Source organism: Contarinia nasturtii, unplaced genomic scaffold (assembly GCF_009176525.2).
Source record: "Contarinia nasturtii isolate CC-2019 unplaced genomic scaffold, AAFC_CNas_1.1 Cnas_scaffold_695, whole genome shotgun sequence".
NCBI lineage: Eukaryota > Metazoa > Arthropoda > Insecta > Diptera > Cecidomyiidae > Contarinia > Contarinia nasturtii.
Genome location: NW_022198046.1, coordinates 2,230,606 through 2,253,145, shown reverse-complemented (window position 1 = coordinate 2,253,145; position 22,540 = coordinate 2,230,606). Strand labels below are relative to the sequence as shown.

General features: G+C 34.5%; 2 protein-coding genes across 3 annotated transcripts in view; one reads left to right on the top strand and one right to left on the bottom strand.

Moving 5' to 3' along the window:
* The window catches only part of LOC116341134 (neurotrimin-like), a 94,504-nt gene extending 76,199 nt beyond the window's left edge, over window positions 1-18,305 (top strand). For both annotated transcript variants that reach the window (XM_031768029.1, XM_031768028.1), the window contains 6 exons: window positions 2,936-3,082; window positions 5,542-5,638; window positions 5,773-5,825; window positions 11,281-11,394; window positions 14,193-14,285; window positions 17,981-18,305. In XM_031768029.1, coding sequence (XP_031623889.1) covers window positions 2,936-3,082; window positions 5,542-5,638; window positions 5,773-5,825; window positions 11,281-11,394; window positions 14,193-14,285; window positions 17,981-18,204 — 728 coding nt within the window. In that variant the 3' untranslated portion in view covers window positions 18,205-18,305. The remainder of the gene's footprint in view (window positions 1-2,935; window positions 3,083-5,541; window positions 5,639-5,772; window positions 5,826-11,280; window positions 11,395-14,192; window positions 14,286-17,980) is intronic.
* Window positions 18,306-20,760: 2,455 nt separating this feature from the next.
* Window positions 20,761-22,534, bottom strand: LOC116341141. Its single transcript, XM_031768046.1, has 3 exons — window positions 21,372-22,534; window positions 21,131-21,283; window positions 20,761-21,060 (listed from the first exon to the last, which is right to left on the bottom strand). The coding sequence occupies exons 1-3, from the start codon at window positions 21,453-21,455 to the stop codon at window positions 20,806-20,808; spliced, it is 492 nt and encodes a 163-aa protein (XP_031623906.1). The 5' UTR covers window positions 21,456-22,534; the 3' UTR covers window positions 20,761-20,805.
* Window positions 22,535-22,540: the final 6 nt, after the last annotated feature.

The window sequence follows — 22,540 nt, the reverse complement described above, 5'->3', positions numbered from 1 at the left end:
TATTCAGTGAATATTTGTTCCATTGATTTGATTTGAAATGCAATGGAAAACTAATCAGTTTGCCTCGCCATTCAAAAATGACATAGAGAACAAGATATTTCAACGTAAAGGCGATTTTGATTTCAAATTTCACGAGAAAGTGTGGGCTTTCAAAATCAGGGATGGGGAGGAATATTTTCTAAAAAAAACTAGCTCGAGTTTTTGTTCACTGTAGTAGGGGCGAAAGCAGGTATCAAAGGTCGAATTGAAATGTCAGAAAAAACCGTGAAACTTGGTGAGTAGCCCATAATTTGAGCGAAAAAGTCACCCGAAATTGCTATGGGTCGAAAAACCTCCACGGAGTTCTATTTACAAATATGGCAAATGGATGAAAATCTGATGAAAAAATAACATTGAAATTAACACAAAAGAGTACTTGATTGACACAACCCAAATTCTACCAAATACCAAATGTTGTTTATGGTTTGCATTTTTGCACTGCATTGAATATGAGAATTGCACAAATATGAGATCAAATCAATGCAGTTTAAATGTTCAGGTTCACTACCTCTCTTATTCTGAGTGAGTCAATTAGGTAACCTGTCGGGTTTGTTTTCATTCAAATATATTCATCAAACAAATGCATTCACAAGGGCAAAAATGCTTTCGGTTTGTGCTGGCCATTTTCATCCATGCTTTTGAAATAGCGAAAATTTATGGAACTATTGTAATTTAATTGACTGGTAGCGTTGCACGATAGAATGAAAGCGTAACTAAATAGCGAGCAATTTTGCAATCCAGTGTTTATATTTCCAAATGATTTGCCAGTTCATCAAGGATGTGTGGCGATGAATCACTTATTTTGCTCATACAAAATTGAATTTGAAAAGAGCTATAAATAACAACATTTGATGCATTCAAATGGTTTGAGTCAATCAATCAACAAACGCTTTGCGCGCGCTTCCAAGTAAATTATTAATAAAATGTTTCTGATGGTCTTTTGCAAATGTATTCGAAACGTATGTATGGAAGCAAATTATTTCCGGAGAATGATAACAAATGTTGAGGTTGAATCAGTGATTGGGTATTTATTAGTATATAACGCGAACACGTAAAGAAGTGGAATCTACGGCTGTTCTTCCGTTTGTCAAATCATGTGTAAATATCATGTCACGTTCGATTCGTGTTAAATGAAACACAGATCTCTGTCTATTTGCGTCTCTTTACAAACAACCGATAAACACTTTATTAAGAGCTTTACTCTATTGCTAATTACAACGCCCGAAAAATACACCTTCATTTATTAAGTTTGTGGAGTATTGAATGTTTCAGCGGTAAAACAACCATCGAAACAGAAAGCCACAAACTGAGATTAGCAATCAAGACACTCTTATCGATGCGACGACTAAACGAAAACATAATCGGGTTTGTATGTTTGTAATAAGCACTGTAATTTTGGCAAACGAATCGGAATGTATCAATGGCAACCCATCATCAACGGCTCGATTCAATTAAATGTGAGCGCACTAATTTAGTGTGGAATCGAGAAGTGCGTGCGAAACGAATCGGTTCACCAGAAATTATGTGTTTGTATAAACGGAAAAAGTGGAGCAACCTTTGCCGTTCGGATTTTTGAAACGGATATGAGATGCCGAAGAAGGAGAGAAAGAAACTTTGCGCCAGTCTACATTTCATCCAAAGCCAATAAAATATTATTGATGAGATTTTCGCGCGCCTTAATTCAACAACATTTAGAAAGCAGCAGCATTTCGGGCAAAGCGAGAAAACTTTAACACAAAGATTTTCTTTCTTCTACGACCGAATACATTTGAACTTCCCCATTTTTCTGCGTCATACACGTTTAGTATATCAAAATTTCACCGCGTACCAATTTCAATTCAACAATATCGCCACAAAATGTGTTTACAACTTAAACATGTATTTATTTTATGCACAAAAAAGCAAGGGAACCACATGAAAACGATTCGCCTACGTTCAGTGTTCCGTTTGATGTATTAGGCATTCCAGTTAGGCACCAAATCACACATTCGTATTGATATTAATCCGTTGGCAATGGCATTGCCAATTTTACAACTTTCTTGTGTTTCGGCATCGTTACAAAGTATTTTTGGCACACATTCATGTGGTCCATCAATTTGTTCGCACAACTCCATTGAGTCTTTTGCTCACACTCAATCACTCTGGTGTCGATCTCATTGTTTAGTGCGTATGTCTGGCATTGCAGCAGTCCAAAACACAAAAACATTATTGGGTGATATGGTTCTCTCTCGCGCGCGCCGTATGGATGTGATTAGAGAGACGTGAGACAATCGTTTCCATTCACATCTCGTACATTTTTCTATGCACGCGTGAGTTGATGAATTGGAAATTCTTTTATTCTATTTTTTTCCGATTCCAACGTGATGAGCGCGCGTGTATATATGAGAATTGGTGCATTTCTCGCGTGCCCTGGTTACACTTTATACGGTTCAATAAAGCCAAAAAGTTATGTGTGCTACATTCTAATTTGCCAAGCAACTTTCAACACATTGAACACGTTTTTCATTTTCACATCTCTTTTCGTTTGTGTCCGTTTCGTAACTTCGAAATTGTAGCGACCAATCGAAGCGATCAAGTGATTGCGTGCATCGAGAAATCGTTTTGTGCACAGATACATACGCGAATAAAAAAAATCGACAGAGAAATGTCGAACACATAGATTAAACAAAGCTCTGGCATGTCGAATTGGTCATTGAGCAAACATACATTGGTCATTTTCGACGTTAGTCGTCTTTTATCGTTTACACAGATTCATGTCGCTCTTTTTTCTATTTTGTTCCACCATTTTTTTTTATGGCATTCAATTCGTTTTGTAATTGCATGGCATTCCTTTCGATCAAGGTGGTTTTTTCACTTATTTTTTTTTTTTTTGCTTTGTTGAAACATTTCATTGCAGTTCCACCTATGATGATGATCCAAAATCAATTGGTTGGTGCTGCCACCGGACAAAATGTTACTCTCGAATGCACATCGGAGGCATTTCCAAAGTCAATTAATTTTTGGATGCGAGCTTCGTCGAAAAATGACTCAATCATTACTTCTGGTAAGTTATTTAAACCATCGTTTCATAGTTTTTTGGTTGCTCTTTGTTGTTCGACCGGTGAAAAAAAATGGAACGTTTAGATTGGTTATCAATCATCAACGCTATCGGCGATTTTGGATTAATCGAATCCATGCAGATATCATCAATGAAAGGTTCGGATCCATTAAAATTAAACTTTCAGTTACACAATCGTAACATGAAAGAATATATATAACTTCAAAGGAATCACCGCACACAAATATACATTTTTAATCCTTTAAATCTCGCCGAAGTTTTAAATGAAAAAAAAAATCTCCAACAACGAAATAACAGTTAAGTCGAAAATGAAGTAAGTATGTATAAATAAAATAGGAATTATCCAGGAAGTACACAACATTAACGCATTTTATAATGCTTGTATAATCGTTACAAGTGCTTGTCGTTGCGCATCGAAAACACCAACGTCACGGAAGTGAAAATATTCAAACATTAAATGATTTCGTACACATTTCTCTTATTGAAGCTCTTGATGACGGCGGCATTTCATCCATTTCTCCCAGTTTGTCCCAAATTGTTTTGCGTTGTGCTTATCCAAAATGTGAAGTGGAAAAAAAAGCAGAAACTGAGACGAGTTGTGTGCGTAGTATGCTTGATAAATTTTACAACAGTATATTTCGGTCTTGGTCTCATTCCCTTTAAATGTAATATTTATACAAACGCATCGTAATGTAGACACATTTTGTGTGCTTTGCTGCATAAATAAAACGATGTTTCCTTTTTTGCACTACATTATTGTTTAACTTTTCACCGACAAAATATATTCAATTCACATGATTCACATCAAATTCAATTCTTTGGGCAATTTATTTCTTGGCAGCTTCGCATTTACATCCATTGGCTTAAGTGAAGATAGAGTGAGTGAACACGAGGAATAAAGACAGGACACAAAAAAAAATTAGACGAAAGAAAACATTACCGAGAAAATAAAGACATACGTTCGGTTACTATTAATTTTCAAAGCAAATACACGAACCGAATTTACTCTCATTGTTTTCACATTTACACACACAAATAGAAACATTTTTTTTTGCTCGTCTTCGGCTTAAACATATAAAGAAAAATCAACACAAATGCTCGCACATTCTTTTCACAATAAAATACTGTAAAATGACGCAGTCATGAGAGAACAATGAGATAGAACAAAAAAACATCTTATCAATTTTTCATAAGTACTTTGCTAATTTTTTTCTCTTTCCATTTGTCATTTTTCCCGCATATTATTAAAAACGGAAATTAAGCAATTATTTTCGTCATATATAAGTATACATTTCAATTTGCGTTTGACGTAGAGCGTATAAATCTCATCGCCAACGCACACGTGTGCACATTACTCTCATTCCATTTGACTGCAATCAAATATGTATATATCGACGCTTGCCTCCGACAAATTCACTCAGAAATGTGTGTGCGTGGATTAATATGTAATAGAAATATTGTTTTATACATACTACTGATGGTTTTATTGAAAAGAAGTAGCAAAAAGTTCTACGGATATCGTTAAATTTTTAAATAAATACCTTAAAAAGCTTAAATCAGCAACAACATTTTGCAACAAAATATGTTGTCAAAGATGTTTTTCCGCCTCTCGAGCTTTTCTTTATTATCGTTGCGTTTCAAAGACGTAATTTGTCGGATAAACCTATTTAGACTTGATAAATGGCATTCTCTGTTGAGAAATACTCCGAACATTATTTTTTTAGATAAAATTGTTTGCTTTCGATTTTAAATTGGCGGATCGATCATAATGAAACTAAAATAACGATCTCGTTAATGCATTTGCCAGTGGCATAAAAGTCACTTCACGCCCTCAATTTACAATTCCCCCAACGCCAATTTTAAATTGGCATCGAATATTATCCACAAGAAAATGACGAGTCTTTGCACAGTTTCTTTGAATAGCAAAGACAATATATTTTGTGTTAAACGATACTACTATTGTTTGTTTAGTGTGACGTTGCATGCATTCAATTGGAAATTTACACTTTGTATTGAGATCGCATGTGTGTGAATGTGTGTAATGGTTGTTTCTTCACGCGTTAAATTCGAATTGTCACTTTTATAGAACATCAAGTTTGAAGGAAGCATTTCAGTTGGCACGAAACACTTGTCATCCGCCAACGTTGATGACATGAACAGCAAACACAATGTCATTTTTACCAACTTTTACACGCTCTCCGGGCGAAACGCTCAATAAATGTTTCTCTGACAATATGTATGTGTTCGTATATGCAATTCTGAATGGAATTTCATCGTTTCGCATATACGCAGTGTGCGCGGTAAACTGTAAAACATTATTTAACCCGATTATCATTACAACCATTTTCAAATTGTCACTTAATCGCATCGTATCATCTCATTTCATTTTATCGCTTGATCATTTTCACTGTGACCCGATTTTTCTTCCAATTTTTCTTTTGCAGGCAGTAAATATGTACAAGAAGTGTTCGAGAATATCTACAAAGTGGCGATGAAATTGACGATTATCGATGTTGATATGAATGACTACGGTGCATACAAGTACGTTTTCCATCTATATGTTGTGCATTTAAAAATATTTATATTATTATTATTTATAAATTATTTCGAAAATTTCATTGGGTGGAACGGAGGGATTTTAATTCTTTTAATTTAATATTTTCATTTATATTTAGATGCGTAGCAAAAAATTCGCTTGGTGAAACTGATGGATCAATCAAATTATATCGTAAGTACTTCATTTATTATATGACTACTATGTTGTTTATTTTTAAACGCAAAAAAAAAAAAATCATTTTCAAGAGAATTACTTCGAGCTTTAAACATTTTTTAGCCCCATCAAACTTCAAAAAAGCAGTTGAAAAATGCGTGGAAAAATGTAAATCTTTCACAGAAAAAAATCGACAAATTAAATCGACAAAAAGTGAAATGCACGCGTGCACGAGAAAATAAAAGAATACAACAAAAAATGCATATACACGAAATAAAAAACATACACAGAGGCGACAATTAAAAATATGAACCCATCACGACTATGAAGTGGAACTGTTTCATATGCACATGAATGTTTATGTTATGCACCATAAAAATGACACAAAGTTGTGTGTGTTGAGTACTGCAATTTATTAAGACCATATTATAAAAATTCATCAAGCGAAAATCTACTTCAATTTGAATACAGTCCAATATTAAAATGGCAAAGTGAACATTTTATGAATAGAATGAGATCAAAAATGGAGAATGGGTTTAAAAAAATCTTTTTCTTTTAATTAAATCCAGCGTTAGCGATTTTAGTATCAATGCTAAAACTAAGCGCAAAGAATTGAAATAGCTTAATAACGATTACATTTCTGTTGAAAAGGGTACATTTGAACTGTCATCATATATATTTTTTACCGGCAGCAGTTTTCACTATTTCACCAAAGAGAGAGAGACAGAGACACAGAGATATTGAGAGGCACATTGAGAGTGAGAGGTAGAGAAAACACGCCGGCGACTTTTTTCGCGAGCAAAAAAATGCAAATATGAAAATATTTGCAAAAACATGAAGTGCTAAAATCCTTTGATTGAATCGCAATGGCCTTCCATCTACTCGTTCTCTCACTTTATCCCCAATGAATTTCAATAGTAACGTTCGTTACATTTGGAGAGAGAGAGATAGACTCGAAAAATGAAATTTCTCTGTGGTAGATTTTTGTGCTGATTTTTCTATTTGAATTCGATGGACTCTTTCAAAGTAGAGTGTGTGTACGATACGTGTGTTTGTGTGCGCACATGCGATGGCAAAAACACGAGTGAAAATAGTGAGCACACCACTGAATGTTGTTCAAGTGAATGCACATTTCAAAAATTATACATATGTTTCGATCGGATAAGCAACTGAGCAAACGAGAGAGAGAGAGAGAGAGAGAGAAAGAGAGACCAAGTGAAAAAAGCAATATTGGGAAAAGAGATCGTCGACCGAAAAAAAATGATGCCATTTTTTAGCCGGAGGACGTGAAAAAATCGGGTGAATCAAGTAAATAAAGTGCGACATAAAAGGAGAAAATGCGATAGAAAAAGCTCGAATCAAATATCGTAAATATGAAGAGTACATCATTATATTTTTACACATGGATTGATTCATCGCATTCATTCCTTTAACTCTCACAGTCTGTATTCGTATGCGTTATTATTATTTTTCATCTTTTCTCTTTTTTTATCGAAATTTATTAGAGTATCCCGTCTACATTTCATCGCGTCATTCATCATTAGTTCAATTCGTTTTGATTCTTCAGATTTGCTCTGTGTCGCTTCCAACATATCGAGCACACATAAAAAGCGACAACAAGTTTTGCATCGATAACACAATGAAAAAAAGCAAATCAAAGTAAAAAAGAATTCTTTTAATACATTTCATATTCCACTTATTATTATTTTGCTGGTGCAACGTATCCCATATATGCAAATGCGATTCGATTTCATGCGCAAAAATTATTTCATTTCGCTTTTACTACTTCATAAAATAAATATAGAGAAAATTTATCATAAAATGTAGTGTGCAACGTAGCACATCCACCCTCTGACACATACGTTCGAAGCAACAACGCCCACAATGAATTTATTTATTCTGTTTTGAGCAGCATGTGTGTGTGCGTGTGTGTGTTTATATATGTGCGTTTTATTTGAAATCCTCTTTGGCGATTAAATTCCGTTATTTGAACAAGATGCATCACATTTTGCAATAAAACGCTCGCAACACATACAAATAGAAACCAGATGCAATTTTGATTCTTTTTTTTTGGAAATTGCGTACGATTATTATCATTCGGTGATAAATTGATACGGTTGTAGTTAAAATATATGCATACATTCCAATGAAAATTGGTAGCAAATTTTGATATTTTGCATTGTACTCTATAGTAGGGGGGTCCCGAATCGAACGTCTGACCGACGACCGCCAGAGCCCGAAATATTCGGATCTTTCAATTTTTCGGGCATTCGGTTTCATGGGCGCAAGAAATCGAGTGTTTTTGAAAAAAAAAAAAAAGAAAATCAAATGAAAAACATCCGACGGTGGTCTTTCATGTTTTTGCACTACTCATTCAATCAAAATGATAAATTTCATACAAACATTTATCGTATATTTTTTCAGGAGTTATGCACTGTGAATCGGGTGTCATAAATACTTCTGGTTATTTCGGTTCAAGCACAATGGAATCGGATGTCTCTATGTAAAAAGAGATTTTCAAGTTGAATGTGAAAATAATTCATATTGGCTTTGGTTTTTAAATGTTTGCATGAAGGGTTGTGTAAATCGAAGATAATGATTTGTGTGTAAAACGTTGTGATTTAATTCCCCTTGCATCGCCCACTTCAGAAGCTATGAGCGAAGTACCGATTTTCATTTTAAATTTTCCCATAAAATCACTTCCGATTACGTGGCTAAATTTCGAGTACAGCTTATTCTCTGGCAGAGAGTCTATGCAATGTTTCTCCGGTAGCTGTCTATTTGTGAATTTTATTTCCAACTCAAAAATTTACTCAGTGTACACTGTACACTGTACAGTCCTTTGAGACATTTGATAGTTGTTATTTGTATGAAAGGTTATCAATTTCAATTCGGTTGTGATTTCTTTCTCTATCATGTGAAATTATTCAAAATTACCGGGACTCCTTTCAGCTTGCGATATGGTTGTTTAAAAAATTCAATTATAAATAATTCAGCAAAATTACATTTACAGCAAATTTTGCATGTTATGTATTGACATGAAATAGTTTTGTGCTTTGGTCCAATTTTTGGTGCAGTAATACCAACCGTAATATTGTGAACATTTTAAATGAAATATCCACTAAAATTGTAATAAACATGTACATTTATGTATGTTTGTTATTCACTTGCATGAAGCTGCTGTGATAAATTACACCATTCACTCATGACAAACCAAATAAACAGTCTAAGTCATGGAAAAGTTTTTCAACGTGCACACAACTTTTGGTGGATTAAAATTTTCATTCGGTTGAAAAATATTTGCCATAATCATGTTTTTTTTTTTAATTTCGTATAACGTGCTTGTCGAAAAGTTATATGTGGCATACATAAGTTTGTCTAGGCTTATTATTCTCATTCGGGGAAAAGAAATCTATTTTCGCAAAGTATGAGATTTTACAAAAAGATTATCGCATAAAGTATTTTAAATCGTTGCCACTCATAGCTTGAGTGCGATGCGAAATAACCAAGACCTATATTATAAGGATAGAAGAGAGAAAAGGGCGTGAACATGTAAGAGAAAGTGCAAGAGGAAAAAATTATGAAAAAAGTGTGAGATTGAGAGAGTTTGTGGTATTTTTTCAAATTTACTTCGCTAAACAAACACGAAGCGTCATATTTTTTTCGTTGTTTATTTCATAGTCTTTGTGCATAAACATTTTTCGGAATGCTTATCGGCTGTGTAATTTGTTTCGCACGTTTTGACGGAGCACACCAGCGATTTGATATATGAAAACAAATCCACGTTCGCACTTAAAAAAATATTATTGGATTATGGCACATAAAAGAACATAAAAGTGACTCCAAAAACGATTTATAGGCAGCGGAATGAAATAAACACGACTTATGTGTCGATTAAAAGTCTTAGCGAAAACGAGAGCAGAAACAAACGCACAAAACAAAATACTTCAGCGTGAAAAATTGGGCTTGATTGTTTCAAGGCGTATTTCGCTTAGAGTCGTTCAAAAGGTGTGCATTTTTTTCGAAATGTGTGTGCTTCTGTGGGGAAGGTTGATTTTTTTCATCGTTCATTTCGTACCTTCTTCTGCCGTATGATTGTATGTCAAAAGCTATTTAATGGCTTTAGACCAGGATTTACTCGTGTCGAGTGCGGGTGATTTGCTCGGTTGCGATAAAATCAACGAGTGTAGAACGTTTTGTAAACGTTAACGGCGACAGAGACCGGTATCAAATGACTTTTCATGAAATTGAAGCTTGCATTTTCTCTTCGCTCGCTCAATTTATCCATAGCCCGTTTTCGATTAAATTCACCAACGCAAAACAACGTTATAATGAGTAAAAATCAAGTGGGTGGCGAAATTAATCGAAACTACAGATTCACTCGCTAACTTATCATCGATTCAGAATCGTGATCTAACTTCTCTTTCTCACACTCTCATATTCTCTTCATTTCAATTTATCACATCGAATTCTCGAAGCGAACACTTGATCAATAGCAACGACATTTTTCTTATTTACAACTTTCAAGTAATTTTTTTTAGACCGTCAATTTCTCAGTCAGCCTGAAAAATAAACCAATTAAATATTGTGAAGAATACAACACTGAAATACAACCACTTACAATATTATCGAAGCAGAATGGAGCAAGGGGTGGGAAAATTAATTATCATCATCGAACACTCAAAAAAATTCATAATATTTATTCATTTGAAATGTATGGCATTGAATAAGAGAAAGAGAGAGAGAGAGCGTTCGCCAAGTGTTCCATTTATATCGATGAGCCTATTCAGATTTCGTCGCTGAAATTTCATTTGCGCGATTAATAATAATGAAATAATAATTCGAATCATTTATGCAGCTCGAAAATCTCTTAATCGGCCACCAAAGCCTGGTAAATAAATACACATTCACTTATCAACAACGAAATATTCATAACATATGAATATTTGCAAAATAAAAACACGCTCGTTTTTATTTATTAACGAATCGTGTCAAGTGAATGTGGTTTCGTTATTTTACCATGCCAATGTTTCGATAAAATGTACTTAAAAATAAATAAAAAATAATAATATCGAAATCAATCACGCAAAACACAAGTGAGCCACAGTGAAAATGGAAAAGTGGAAACTGCGATAATCTTTAGCAAATGTTGAAATGTTGTTGACGCATTTTCGAGAGAGGCGGTCGAGAAACAATCAAATCGACTTTTCATGGGTTTCATTTAATTAGGTTCGAACACCCAAAAATAATACAAACAATTTTTACGGCGTGTACAAAAGTCAATGTTTAAACAACACAGAGAGATTAAAATATATCGATTGATTTATGGAAATGTATATGCTAATTAATGTTCCGCGAACGAATGCTTCGTTTTTTTAAGGCTCGAATTTCGGAAATGATTTGATTTTCGAGATTTTTTTTTGTTGGTAAATGATGTGTGTTTAATGTTTGTGAATGGAATCTTTTTTTCCAGAAATACTTCGACCAACAGTACCAACGACTCTGGCAACCACCACAACAACCACTACAACCACAACGACACCGATGCCATCAACGACCATACCGAGCTCATTGAGGAAAAACAAAGGTACCTTTCGTTAATTATCAAAACCCTAACAATTTTTTGTAATTACGCTCAAGAATAGCATATATTCCAAAATATCTGATGTGGTGAACGACCGTTGAAAACGGTATTACACTGTCCGTTCTCAAAGGAAAATGCAATCGGTACATATTTCACGGTAATTAAATTACGATGTGAACGTATAGAAAGTGAGTTAAACTAAGCACCTTTTGATAAACGTGTGGCTTTTGGATGAATCATGGTCACCGAAGACTGCTGAAACAATGTACCAGTGTTCACTATTCAGTGTAGGAAAGTCTATGTAGATTTCTCATGTCATATTTTCGAATCGATTTCCTTGTCGTTTAACCAACACACTGAGCACTAAACAGGTTGCCTTCGAACGAAGTAAACAATATGTTTGCGTCAAATAAATTATGATGAATGAATATTTCGTCTATGAGCACTTTGATTTGATGTTTGTAATGATACAAGAGCGTCATTGGTGTGGTGAATGGTGAACACCGTCTCAGTTATGTTACCGAAAAATGATGTTGTCGATTTTGTGCTAACAGTATTTTCAGCGCCCAACTTAACAACTGTCACTCCTCTCCACAGTCGTTAAAGCGAAACGAATGTGAGCTACTTTTTAGTCTTTCGCCGCACTTGATTTTAGACTGACTCAAGTTACTCTCAAGTTTCGCTTCGTCACATCTCGAAACTCGAAACGCGTCACACTCACTTTACATTTAGCGCGTCTGAAAATTGCCTTTATTCCATCCAATTTTTCAATTTGATCGGCACGAAGCAAGAGAAGGAGCAAGAGAGAGAGAGTAGCACCAAAGACTTTCATCTTTTGTGTGCTTCGTTCGTTTTTCGCATGGTGAAATTCAAAAACGTTTTGGAGCGAATTGATGCATGCCAACAATGCTCTTGGGCAATAAATATAGCGTTGCGTTTGAGAATTGACTGTGAAACGGAAATTGCAAAAGAATTTGCATTGGCCTTTGTTGGTTCGTATTTTATCGCCGGGTGCAAAAGGCGAAATTCTTTTGATTTCTCCTCTCTTCCTCTTTCACAATGAAATAATAATATTTATGTTGCAAGTCAACTTTGGCTAGTGGTGACAGAAGGGTAAAAGCTGTAATAAAAAAACAAGCCGCTTTGTTAAAATAGCCCCAATAAATTCATTTGATGAATTTTTCTGTTGTTGAACAAGACATTATTACCATTTATCATATTCACTAGTTGTAAAAATGAGTCACTATCTAAATACGACAGCAAACAACGACGACAACGGCAATGATGACGATGACAATGGGATTGAAAGATGAAAAAATGAACGGAAAAACGATATGAAACTGAAAAGAAGACGAACGGGTGAGACAGAAAGTTTTTCCACTGTTTTTCTTTTATTGGGTATGAATGTTTTGGTTTTTGTTTATGGTTGGTTATCCAAGAGTTGAACTTACTGAAAATGTTTTCGATTGAAGAAATTCAACAGACGAGCGAAATCAATGCTGGAGACCCGTCGTTGTGCCTAAGGAAGACGTCACAACAAAAATATCAGTTAATACGAAAGAGCCTCAAAAGGAGAAAGAGACTAGGAAAGGAAGAAGGAGAGGGAGAGAGAGCGAAAAAAAATCGGAAAACTTTGGTGGAAGAGTAAAAAAAGTATCATCGGATTGATGAATGTACGACATTGCGATGTAGTTTGAGTGCGAATAAAAAGAACGCAAATGTAGTGGATGAGAAGTTATACTGAAAAAGTACGCGACAGCGGAAAAAAGTCCTCTAATGAAAAAGCGAACGATAAATGACGAAAACAGTGAATATGAGAAACGTTTGACGAATGTGAAATGAAATGGACTATTTTCGTTTAAATCGCTCCATATTTTGTGTTTTTTTCTTTCTCACCCACATCGCGCTCTTTAGTTAAGCGTGCAAAAACACAAGGGATACAAATGTGCCAACAACCAGTATATATCGTGTGGCATATTCCACAAATCTATGCACCGATCGCTTTGCAAGCGCATTCATTTCGATTTTTTTCATCGTCGAACACCAATCGGAGAGCCGATATCACGATATTATTCGAAATGAAGAAACACGAAACATAGGCCAAATCGAAACCAGACTTGCTGTACTCATTTGATTTAATCGCTCTTAAAGAGTTTCTTTCAGATACGTATAAATCAAGCTTAACGCTATTAATAAAACAATTAATCATGTCGAAAGAACGATTCTTGTGAAACGAGATAGAGAGAAAAAAAAAAGCTGTCGAGAATTTGGTGACAGATCGACAGTCGTCTCAATTTTTTTCTATGGATTCAGATTGTTGTTTATCATTTCAATTTGACTTGAATTATGGGGCGGTGGAAAAGTTCAACTTGATAAACTCACAAGAAAATTGAAATGGAACGGTTTTGTCTGTTTTTCTTTTAAAATCGTAAACATACAATGATTGAACATTTCTGCGAACAATAGTTCCGTAAATGTGGTTGAGCTTATCGAATAATACATAGATCTTAAATTAAATGTCTTTCAATTATCACTTGCACATTGTCCTTGATACCATTAAAATCGGATTTAATGCTAATTGTCTTGGAATGTCGGCAAAACACCATACCATTGCCCCTGTTTAAATAAGTGACACTTTGCCATATTGTGGAAATTAGCACTAAATTCGGGCAGTAGCTTCACCCAAGGTGCATGAGTGAGCACCAGCACTTTGTACTTAATCGAATAATAAATACTGATTCAATGCAAATTTCCGTTCGATATAATGGTTTTTCGTTTAATTCAATTTATTAAAATTATAGGTCGTCTGTCACATCAGAATATCGACGATGATATGTCATCAAATAACATAATAATCGGAGCTACACCAAGTCATTGGAATAACGATGGAAGAGGTAATTGAATATATTAAAACTCATGCGTGAATGCATTTGATTTCAGAGTATGTGGTGCGTGACAGAAGTTGCTGATATTGTAGACTTGTGCTCAACAGATCATTTATCGCGTGTGCTCGTTTTTTTTCTCAACCTCACTGATGAAAATTCATTGAATTCCATTCTCTCGGTCTCAAATGAGTGCTGAAATGTTATTTAGCCATTAAATCCATGTGATGCAAACAAAAACAACAATAATAACAACACACAATGCGCGCGAGCAACGTAATTTTGTTTTATTCGAAGCCTCAGTGGCAATCACAATGTCACTGCTGAAGCAATATACATGTGAATATGAATTGGCTGGCTTCATTGGTTTCCGCCAACCATTGATGTCTGCCGTCGTTTAAAGTCTCAGCTGCTTTTTTGTACAACACACACTCACAAAAAGCACATATACACACCAAAGTATTTTTATGATGTCGCGTGCATCATTTCAGTATTTTTTTTTTGCGCCATTGCTTATCCAGTTGCTTCGAGAGATTTTTTTTTATTGCAAAATGCGACGACATTACTTCGTTCTTTCCATATTCGTATGAATGGGAAAATATGATTATTTGTATATGCTCAGACCGGAGACGAGCAAGAGAGCATAGTATTTCAGTTTTGTGACGACAAAACCAAACACATTACACAATGTGCTATTTCACACTCGTTGACACATTTCATTCGCCGGATAACGTACACATACACATCACACAAATTCGCATCCATAGTAAGCACTATTTCATTTGACAACGTTATTTAAACAAAACGACATGGTGAAACGAAAAATAAAGACACACAACTGTATATGAAAGAGTGAACACATTTCATGTTGTGTACCATTGGACGCAATCGTCCAACCATGGATCTATTCCCTTGTGTAAATGGCATAAAACGGTTACAACAAAATATAACAAACCCGAAACGAGCGAGAAAAGAAACAAAAAGTGCAACGTGTTTACATTTCTATAGGACAGAGGAAAAAATTGCAACGCTACCGCTTTCTATTCTACTCGCTTCTTTTTTTTATTAGTTCGGAGCGAGCGGGAGAGTGAAAGACACCGAATGGATTTTATTACTTTTGAGCATTTGACTTTTAAAATGGTTTTGGATTAGGTTGTCTTGTTTTCATTTCGCATCGATGGATTTCATTGTGTGAAACAAGCATTGAAACACGTGCATTCATTGTTTTGAAAAGAAACAAAAAAAAAAGAGATAAACTTTGCCAGGAATGTAATGCGCTTTTGTCAAATGGATTGAAAACAGGTCAATAGCTTGTGATCGCTTTGTCGTGCTAAAAACAATAAAGATTTCAAGTTATTTTCAATTCAAACGGTGAGGCACAGCAAAACATTTAAACCGACTGTCTCAAGAGAGAAGGAGAAGGAGTGATGGTGGTTCGGTTCCGTCTGCGTTTGAATAATTTTCGATTATGTTTCCATTTCATTCCTATTTTGGTTAAGGCAACAAAGAAGAGAAAAACCAGAGTTTAAAGTCACCATGATGTGAAGCGCTTAATTTCTTAGGAGTCGCTTATAGGTTTGCATTAGTGAAAAGCTTAAATATTGTTATAAATAACAGTGATTCAAGCTAACATATTCACTAAGAGCGACCCGACAGGTGCGCGTTCCGTGAGTAACGATTTCATGCTCTGCGAAAATCAATATGCAGCAGCTCTTTCGATCTACAATTAGCCATTCGATTTGGTAGACACTTTACACTTATGATTGCATTAAAACGAATCCCATTTGATAAGCAATTGATGTGATTGTTTATCCAGCCCCAAAATCGCTATTCACCGAATGAATCCTGGCTGAGGTGTGTGTGAGCCGTCACAACAGCCACGTTATTTTTATTATTATCATTTTTTCGTCGACAGTCGTCGTCTGTCGTTCAATTGCGCACACTAAAGCACATGCCTTTTCTCAAGCGATTTAGTTGTGTGATGTTACGATTGGCACAGGGGAGAAAATAAAAAAAAATGAAAATAAACATAAAACCAAAAATAAATTACCAGCGGCTGTGACATAAAGACATTACTTAAATGATTCGAAAGCAGTAAGAACGCGACACACAAATCGAATTCGCTTCGGGAATGAATCGACTAGAAGCTCGGATAGACATTACAGAATATGTTATACAATGGCATAACAGCATAACGTTTGCAAACACGTTTAGCTGACGGTTGAAAAATGCTACATTTACGTAAGCCGCAAATTCGCTTACGTGCAATTGTCTCTCCTATGTTGCTTGTTTAGCAGCACACGAGACGGTTTTGAAATGCCAGTTGTCATTGCTACCGAAAGAAAAAATCGATTGCCGATGCTTACAATATAGTATGAGGAAGGGAATGTGAATAGGAAATGTTGCTGTACCGATACGATAGACAGACACACTCACACATACAATGTACTCTCCCATTCACCTTTGATTTTGTAACAATTGATCACTTGGAGTAAATTGTTCAACAATACAAAACAACAATAACAGCAACACGCGTGAAATAGATAGAGAACGAGAGAAAAAAAAAACAAAAGAAAACATATCGCAATGCCAATGCAAACCGAACGTTATAGTACTATACGAAATGAAAGATATTTGCGATTTGAATCACGATCACAATGAAAACGAAGGGGATAAAATGTGCAGCGTGTCAAACAGAATCGTGAAAATTATGTGTATGTTTCGACATTGTGTTCGAACTTAATAAATTGTACAACACCTGAACAGCAGCCACACGCGCTTCATTTCTCTCGCCTGTGTTTTATTAATATTAAAATTATGCACTTGAATAATAAGAGCGAAAATGTCAATAAATTTAATATCATCTGCTTAGCGCACACGAGTGGAATTTAAAATTGCATTTTTTTTTGGTGATATTGAGTGAAATGCAGCTGGCGTGCGAAAGGTTGAAATGTTTGGTTGTTGTTGTTGTTTTTGATACTGTGCGAAAAACTATAAAGCAATTTAATCAGCGAACTTTTATCGTTTGCAATTTTCGGGTGTTCGGCGTGCAAACGACAACACTTTTTGAAAACAAAGTATAAAATGCATACAACAATAGTGTCAGCAGTTTCATCACTACAGTTTACACATTAACTGTGATTAAAAGTGATTTTAAAACAAAAATCGGTATATACATCAAAGAATTTTGAGTTTAATGTGGATTGTTTGCGAAGAACATTCTTTTTTACTTTGGACATATTGCCGTTGAAATGTTGTCAAATTCGACGAACCAGAGTGTCAGATGGGAAGAGGGAGACCGAAAGACTGAAAGAGAGAGAAAGAGTGAAAAGGGAAAGAGAGAGAGAGTGCAAAATGAGGGAGTGAAGAGAGATTTCATGCACCATTTCTGTCCATTAAATACATTTGCTTCGCATAGTTAAATGTTTCATTTTCGCAAAACTCAATATGAATTAATGTTTTTAAAAAAAATGTTCATTTTCTATATGAAAGAGAGTTTATTTTTTATTCGTTGCCAACAATTTAAATACATAAAATAAATTTTGCATATAAACTCGCTCATACATTTTAATATTATAAGAATAAAATTGCATAAAAATCAAATTGAAAATGTAATAATCGAATGAAATTTTCTCTCATCTCTTTTTATTTTTCTCCATTTTACACTTGCCATTTTGGTCGATTCGATGGAAATTGGTGTGAAAAAGGCCACGAGCATCGTTTCCAAGGTCCTAGCTCTGAAGTACAACGAGATGCCGACTCATTAACCGAAAAGGACATTTCCAGCAGCGCAACGATAACGACGCCGTCAACAACGACACTAACCAAAACTTTTATTTCAGTATTTCATTTAAAAACTTCAAGTGCATCATTAACAGCGAATTTAATACTCAACATATTGTTGGCCCATAGTTATAGGGTCATAATGTAGCTAACGTCTATCATTTAAGCATTTTATGCATAGTCTCAGTTGTTTTAAAAACTAATATTTAACAAAACAACAACAAAAATAGTACATACTAATAATAAAAACAAAAAAAATCGTAAAAAACAACAACAAATTATACAACAGTCAACACAGTGAAGAAAACAACAGTCTAAACACATATATAAATGCATGCAAGTATTGTTAATTCTTTGTATAGTAATTGTGAGTTGTGAATGTGGGTTGGCTTAAAATGTGTGAGTATATTGTGTTGATAGTATGTTTGATAACGGATGATTATATTGAACGGAAAACTGAAATTGGCCACGTATTCAATGAAAGTTACAAGTGCATTTTGACTCGAATTCAATTCGGAATTACTCGAGAAATAATTCCAAAAAATGAACGAAATGGTGCGCGCGCGCACACACATACACATAATTTTCAACTGAAATTTTTTAACAAGCGGCATGAAGTGAAAGACGCAACAAAAAAAAGCATTCAGCACGTATTATAAACAGTAACGATAACAATAACGGAAACTATGCAAGAAGGAAACGAATAACCCGATTATGCGATGGAATCTAACCCGATTATGCTACCGAGAAAATATTTTGTAAACCAAATTACAAAAAAAAGCAATTGCAAAAAAGTGAAAAAAGAAGATCGTGGAAAAGTCCGAGCAAAAGAATTGCAGTGTGTTTCTTCCGTTCTTCTCTCACTTCTCTCTCGAGGAAGAAGAGTTCAAAACTTAGCAGATAGTTAAAGCTTCAACAGTTTGCCATTGTTTTGCTGCATTTGGATCCCCACTTTTGTCAACAATTCAGTCAGTAGTTTTGCATCAATGCCACTTATTTCGTCCGGTTTTTTTTATACTCATGCGGATTTTTTTATGATTCTCTCTCCTTTCCTTCGATGAAACTGAAATGTATCTTCTCGGATGTGAGCGCCACAGTTTCCGTAAAAGATGCACACAAATCCAAGTGGTTTAGTCATTGTGAATAAACAGTGAAAACATTTTTCTTCGGCAAATACATTGTTATTGCTATCGCTGTGAGCTTTTTTTATTATTATTTTATGTTTTGGGTACTGCAACACACAACAACCGAAATGGACGAGCCGAAAAAAAATACTACTGACAAATAACAGAAAAAAACTGAACTGAGAGTATAATCAGAATAAAAAATAAATAAATGAAGAACAAAAGAAACATCGTATGATGAAGAGGAAAAGCATCTTTATATAGCATTGAAGCTGTTGACTATCACTCTATCAGCACATTACACAAGTTATCATCATATACGTCACAATGCTATGAATTGCTTTGTCGCTACGTTTTCATGGCTTTCAATGGAAAAGTGCAGTTTGTCAGTACACCACACGGGAGTGCCTGATGTTGTTGTTGTTGCTGTTGATGATGGTTTTTTCGGATTGTCTTTTTTTTTTCTAGGTGACGAGTTGACTTCGGTCGTTTTGTGACTTACATTCATTTTTGGAACAGCAGAAAATACATAATGATAACAGCGCATCGCAGCATTTGTGGTTTTGTTTTTGTAAGCATGTCATTCGTCTGTAAAGCGAATACATTTTACCCGATCTCCTAATCGAATTATTTCAATTGGTTTATGCAGAAAGCATTCATTAAAATAAAAGAGTGAAAGAAAATGAGAGAGAATTTTTAACCTCATTGGCAAGTTATGGTTTGCAGTGAATTGAAAAAAAAATATCACCGACGAAACTAGAAATTAAACTGTTTTAATTGTTGTTATGCATGATTTAGTTCATAAGTTATTGAAAAGTGATCTCTATTGAATGTTTGTGGAACGGAAAGGCATCGAATGACATTGATTGTGTTTCGAAATGAAAATGTCAATTGTCATTAGATATAAATATTTTGATATATATACGTAATACAGATAGGAAATTCAAAGTGAACTGAGTTGACTGAAAAGGGAAATTCATTTTGTTGTCCATTTTAAATCAGAATTACTGCATAACTGTTGTGTGTCAATCAATGGATTTAAATCGAATTCACATTTAATCAGTATCTATAAATCTAATTTATGGACTAATTCATACAGTTTCTCGTTTATTGCATATTACAAATGAATTCTGTTATTTTTTTCTTCGGTTGATCTTACAAAATTAATAATTTGCCTATTTGCTATGCTGTCAAAATCGCCCAAGGTCGATTGTTCTAACACTTGCAGGAGAAATTTTGTGAAAATTTCTTTAATATTAAACTAGGAGCTATTGTAAATATCTTAGACAATGAAATTGTTTAATTAAAAAAAAAATACAAATTTTAAACCAAAACTGAGAACGAGAAAAGGAAAAACACGTCAATACAATGTATAAGTGATGCAAATATTTAAGTAAATAAATCTCAAATCCAAGCATGAACGGCATTTTTAATTAAATATCAAATAGCAACACGTTGTAAGTATGAATTCCAAAATTTGAATAATTTCTCTGAAATCAAATTGAATCATCTAGGCGAACATTCAACCAAAAAAATTCAAAAACCACATTTGTAATTTTTCGTAAATATTTTTACTCTCTTCAAAGGAAATCAAATAATAAATCAACAATATCTTCCTTTTAGTCTTATGCTGTCTCTGCAATCTGATCACTAGGTACTATTGCAATTTCCATTTGTGAATGTGGTGGATCAGGTAAGTCCTTTGGTACCACAGCTTCAATTAGAATCGTTGATTCATTGAAATTCTCTGAATTTGTGTCTGGTGCTATAGACTTTTGTGAATGTTCAGCTTGCTCTTGTGGGTTTATCGGTTCTTTTGATTCTGGTTTCTCAGTAGCTTCTAAATGAAATGGTCCATTTGACTGTTCGGAGTAATGTGGCTGTAAGTAGTAAAATGAAATTAATTTCACATCTTTCTTAGGTAATAGAAAAAATAATAAAATAAATCACCAATTGAGTCACAAAACTTCCATTGCTTTCTTGTTGCATATTTTGATCAAAGACATGTTCATTTGAGCTGCTGTTTTGAATTGAACTCTCTGTTTTATATATTTCTTTAATACTATTAAGTTCAGAGCTTTCCGGAAAATTTACAAAGACATCCTGGTATAATGATAAAATGAGTTGTCATGGAAATATCAAATATTACATTCCACACATTCATCGAATTGTAATTGTTTTCGAAACTTACATATCTTTCAAGAGCTCTTTTTGCAGCAACACGACCGGGAAAATATCTCAAATGGCATGAACTGTAATCGATTGAATTCTTCATCTTTGACACCAAAAAACTTGAATACCTGCTTTGCTTATATGAAACTCTCACTTTGAAATGAACAAAGAAAAAACTGATTAGGTAGCCAAAGGTAACTGCTCCAAAACTGGCAAACAGAGTTATTTATTAAATATTAAAATCAGATATCAGACCTACAGTAGCCATTGACAGTATTGCGTTTTTACATTAACAAAGCAAACAATTGATACATTTAATATATATTATGTGTACGAAAGTTTCGGAGTGGAATTCATTCGGTTTGAGATCGTAAGTGTCATCAAGGATAACGTTTTTCTATCCAGCCTCACTTCTCTCGTAAATACATATAAAAACCTCTCATACCATAAAATAAAATGTCTTACATCCGTAAGATGAACTTTTCCGCACTGTGATCAACAACATGCATTTATTACATATGTTTTACTTAAATTTGAACTCACATAAAAACAAAATTTAAATGAAACACACGATGTTGAGATAAAAAAAATTATTGATGTTTCATTTGGTCTCTAAGCTACGGCGCACACAATCAATATTTAATCCATTCTCCTGTCTTCTCGATCACACGGGCACATCTATTCGGCATACTTTTGCTCAAATTTTCAGCATATTCACGTTGAAAACTTTTCCACTGGCGTTAAATGTGTGTTTTACCACGAAGTCTTGCCTTAATAATAGGCCAAACATTTTCGATCGGATTGCAATCGGGTGACTGTGGCGGCCAGTCCATTTGTTTAATGTCATTTTCCTCCTTCCAGCGGTGCAGAGACGACTTTTGTGTTTTAAGTCGTTGTCTTCTAATAGAAGCCAATTCTAATTGCCGTTGCCATGGAACTTCTTGGTGGTGGGTAACAGTGTCGATGAATAAAGTTGGTTCATCCTCACGGTGTTTGGAATGCCCGTGAATACGGTCAAAACAATTAGGTGAAATATTATGCGTGCGCTTTGTACGTTGTTGCTTGTTAAATTTTAATTTTATTTATGTAATTGCGCAATTTTTTTGCCAAAAACACTTTTAATTTAATAATTATATTTATTGCAAGACTATTTATTCTTTGATTGAATACAAAACATTTTATATATTT

Bases quoted from the DNA above. Each gene is read 5' to 3' on its own strand.
- LOC116341141 (XM_031768046.1), bottom strand. From the start codon at position 21,455: ATGAAGAATTCAATCGATTACAGTTCATGCCATTTGAGATATTTTCCC. The intron at 21,284-21,371 runs GTAAGTTTCGAA...TCATTATACCAG, and splicing joins AAAGAGCTCTTGAAAGATAT to GATGTCTTTGTAAATTTTCC. The intron at 21,061-21,130 runs GTGATTTATTTT...TACTACTTACAG, and splicing joins GAAGTTTTGTGACTCAATTG to CCACATTACTCCGAACAGTC.